The sequence below is a fragment of the Tigriopus californicus genome, chromosome 1, assembly GCF_007210705.1.
Source record: "Tigriopus californicus strain San Diego chromosome 1, Tcal_SD_v2.1, whole genome shotgun sequence".
Lineage (NCBI taxonomy): Eukaryota > Metazoa > Arthropoda > Copepoda > Harpacticoida > Harpacticidae > Tigriopus > Tigriopus californicus.
In genome coordinates, this window is record NC_081440.1 from 9,934,333 (window position 1) to 9,938,158 (window position 3,826).

Sequence of the window (3,826 nt, forward strand, 5' to 3'; positions counted from 1 at the left end):
CACGTTTTCCAGGGTGAAGGCCATAACTTGGGGGGAGTTTCTTACCTTGGAGGTAGGTCTGTTAAAAGTGGTGTCTTGTCCTGGAACGTGACACATCCTAAGATTCCAGGGAATGTGCTTGGACAAGTCGTTTGGCTTCTTCATAACACACATGGAACAACCAGTCAGACACTCGGCTATGTCCCTTTTGAGACCTGTGGTTGGGGATCAGAGTATTTTTCACAATGCAGTTCCTTTGAACCTGAGGGGATTTGATATTTTTGAATTCCTCTTTCCTCTCCCTCTCTAATGCTGGAGCATAAGAAACATTTTTTCTTTGAGAGGTGCGTTGGCTGGATCGTCTTCTTCTCTTCGACTTTCAAGTGTACTAAGGGTAGAACGACGCGGAAAGAGGACGAAAGAGAAGAACCAGCTCGACAAGATCATGAGGAAGATGATCCAGATCACAAGAGATGACGTTCCTCATCAAGGATTCTCTCTCTGAAGCACCATCTTTGATGTTGGTGAACATGCCCAAATTCAAAGCACTCAAAAACCAATACATATATCTCTTATCAAATCGAAGCAGGGCCCAAGACACCAATCGACTCAAACAAACAGTGGGTTCACATTGTTTCGGAAAGTCTCGATTGGCAGTCCGATAAAAAGACGAACAGATCTGGGTTTTCTTGATCTTTCATGGAATCCCCAAGTCAGAATGGTGGACTGCCAAGTTAGCACCACCCAAAATGAAACTGGAAAAAGTTTTTGTTCCACAAGCTTTTAACAACCTCACGGGATAAGTTGCCGTCGTCTCAGGAACTTCCAAAAACCGGAGGGTACCGCACTCGCAGAGACCTCATTTATGGGACAGAGCTTCGTGTTGACATGAATCGAGTAGAAATATCTTCGAACACATTAGCAGATGGTTGCCGAGTCACAACTCGAAAACTTTGTTCGGTTATGGGGAGTCGCGAAATGGGGCCCCAAGCAGCGGGCGAGTGGGCGTCGGAAATACGGAGGCTAACATTATCCATTCCACCTGATGCGAGAAGAAAACGATCCCCGTCAACGGAGAATCAAGAGGGGAATCGCCGGTTCCGAAAGCTGGTACGGCGGGGGAACAATGTGCGAAAGGAGAAAGCGAAAAGAGCAAGGAGGAAGGAGGGGTGGACCTTTTCATGGAACCAAATATTTACAATACAGGTTTACAACTGATTGAAAATGATTGGCCATTCAACGTCTTGCAGGGTGCCATGTTTTAATCATTCTTAGCAACTCTTGGAATTGGAATGCATGACGAACTCTTGGAGAACGTATTGTAGCCTCAGCGACATCGTGTAAATATCTTGTTTTGATGATTGGACACAAACTGGAATCGTTTTATTTCACATGTTTCTTGGAAATCATGTTGTAAATGTATCGTTAACATGGATGAGAGCCTCTCTCAACGTAAATTATACCCCTCATTAACGATTTACCCAACACTAATTGGATGCTCCTTCAAAAAGGACAAGTCAGACGGTTGGAGTAAGGCAGGAAATCAAGTATAAATAACCAAGAGGAGAAACAAGAGGCGCTTGAGGCCTCTTGATCCCTTGATTGTTGCCTGACGATTGGACCTCAAGTTATCTCTACAGCTATTCTCAGCAACAGTTGGCCACTAAAGCGAATGTCATGGCGCTCAAGACCACAGGCATCTTTTCCAAATGGTGTCTCCTCCTAGCGCTGTGGATAGTTTTGTTACCTTCAACAGGAGCGGATCCAAGGTTTCGTAAGTTTCGCTTTTATAGTGTGACAGTAAAGCTCTAGTCTCTTAATATCAAAGCAGTAATCAAGGAATGACCGAAGAAAATGATTATTTGACTTGAAATGCGCAGGACTGTTTTATAATATATTCAGACTCGAGGAAAAATCGGAGCCGATAAGAGCTACACGCTGTCAGGATGTTAGACAAAGGACTAAGGCAACAATACTTTCGCAATGGTTGTTATTCATAAAACCACATAAATGGCATGGTTAATGAACAAGCCAATGTTCTCCCTCATGATATCGTTGAAACTTGACTTTCACCCTTTGTTCGGTACGTTTGACAACGTTTAGTGGCATAAGGTGAAATGGAATTACAAAAGGCCAGTATCAAGCCATAGTGCTTCATCACACATATATCAAACAACCTTTGGTTGATGTGTAAGACGTTGACACTTAACAACACAGTCCAAATAATTTCAACATTTCTGGTCTAAATCTGAACCGTTGACAATGATTCCAAATTCTGAATAGAACCCACAAATGAGCCTCTTTGCTATGCCTTTGCTCTCTTCTGGAGCACTTCATAACGCAGCCAAAAACTGTCCGAAGCTGTGTGTTATGTTCTTGTCTTGTCTAGTTAAAAGGTATGAATATCTGCTCTCCCCCTTTAATCAATACTCTCAGTCATCCATCCATTTCCCTACAAAAATACCTTGCTCTCAAGACAATACACGACCATCTAACACTGTACTACCAGAGACTAGACTGGTATGGTTCAAAACAAACTGGTTATTTGAAGGATGCGAGACTATTTTTTTTCTTCAATGACAATTGCTTTCTTTGCATGAAGTTCATGAAAATGAGCCTTGAACATTGTTGACACTTGATGGGTTCGGCTTTTCATGCTTTGGCACGGGAAGCCCAGGCCGTATCTATGTTGATTACATGACTTTCGTCTCTCTATAACTCATTGGTAGCACTGCCAAATCTCAAGTAGCACGACCTTTGAAGGCCAATTTCGAGTCATGTGGGGTCATATTTAATCTACAGGACTGCCAGGAGAAGATATTGAATCAAACTAGTTCCTCAAAAAAAAATTTGAGGAAAAGCCCAAAGAGCACTTCAATATTTTTGAAGAACTGATCAAACATCAAAAGCGCAAAATAGGCTCCAATACGTTACATATGGCGGCTCTACTTTAAGATTTAAGGAGTCTTCATCGATTCGCAAACCTCGATTTTACATATGTACATGTTTGACGCTTTATTTTGATGGAAATATTTACATTGCAGTCCTGATGGATTAAACATAACCCCCAAATGACCCGAAATTGGCCTTCATACTGTAGAACGAGCTATTTGAGATTTGATAGAGCTGCCAACGAGTTAGTTTCGATTGCGTTGTTAAGAGTCAAGATTTTACCTAGGAAACAGGTTTTTATATAAAAAAAGAACGTTTACCCGATTAGGATGGGGCCCAAAATGTGATCATCGAGAGAAGGTATGGTAAACACTTAACGGAAACGGTAGAAAAAAGTCTCAGTTTAGGGGTGTTAAGATTACCGCGATCGTGAATTTAAAGCAAGCAAAATTAGGCGAAATGCACACTAACATGCTTCTTCGATGGGTAGGGAATTTGCAGTGAATCATCAAGAACAAAAACGGACTTTGAACACAAACATTTTGATGAGTACAAGGTCGAAAAAACATGCTTTTGAGTTTAAATAAATTTTGTCCCGTTTGAATGACAATTAACAGGTTCACATTGCATAAATTTTGAAATTTGAATAATGTTAATTTTAGGAGTTGTGTTGAAGGTAACGATCATTTAGGCCAATTGAATTGATCATAATATATTACATGCTGAATGCAAACCTATGTTCCACCTTCTTGGCCTTTTGTAGCGTGACGGACAAGCATCAAAATGAAACAGAGGAGGGCTCAAAAGAAGACGTATTTCAAGCTCTGAATTATCTTTTATAGTCAAGTAATGAGTAGACTCCGACAAAGTATGTTGTTCACGTCGAGCAGAATTTGCAGAAGTTTGATCCCTTCGGATGTGCAAAAGAGCTGAACTAAGGCATTGGGAAGAAAAC

At 41.2% G+C, this 3,826-nt stretch overlaps 1 protein-coding gene across 1 annotated transcript in view; it reads left to right on the forward strand.

Moving 5' to 3' along the window:
- Positions 1-1,482: 1,482 nt before the first annotated feature.
- The window catches only part of LOC131885516 (dorsal-ventral patterning protein tolloid-like), a 5,755-nt gene continuing 3,411 nt past the window's right edge, over positions 1,483-3,826 (forward strand). Inside the window, exon 1 of the mRNA XM_059233583.1 lies at positions 1,483-1,753. Within this exon, the coding sequence (XP_059089566.1) occupies positions 1,657-1,753 (97 nt within the window). The 5' untranslated portion in view covers positions 1,483-1,656. The remainder of the gene's footprint in view (positions 1,754-3,826) is intronic.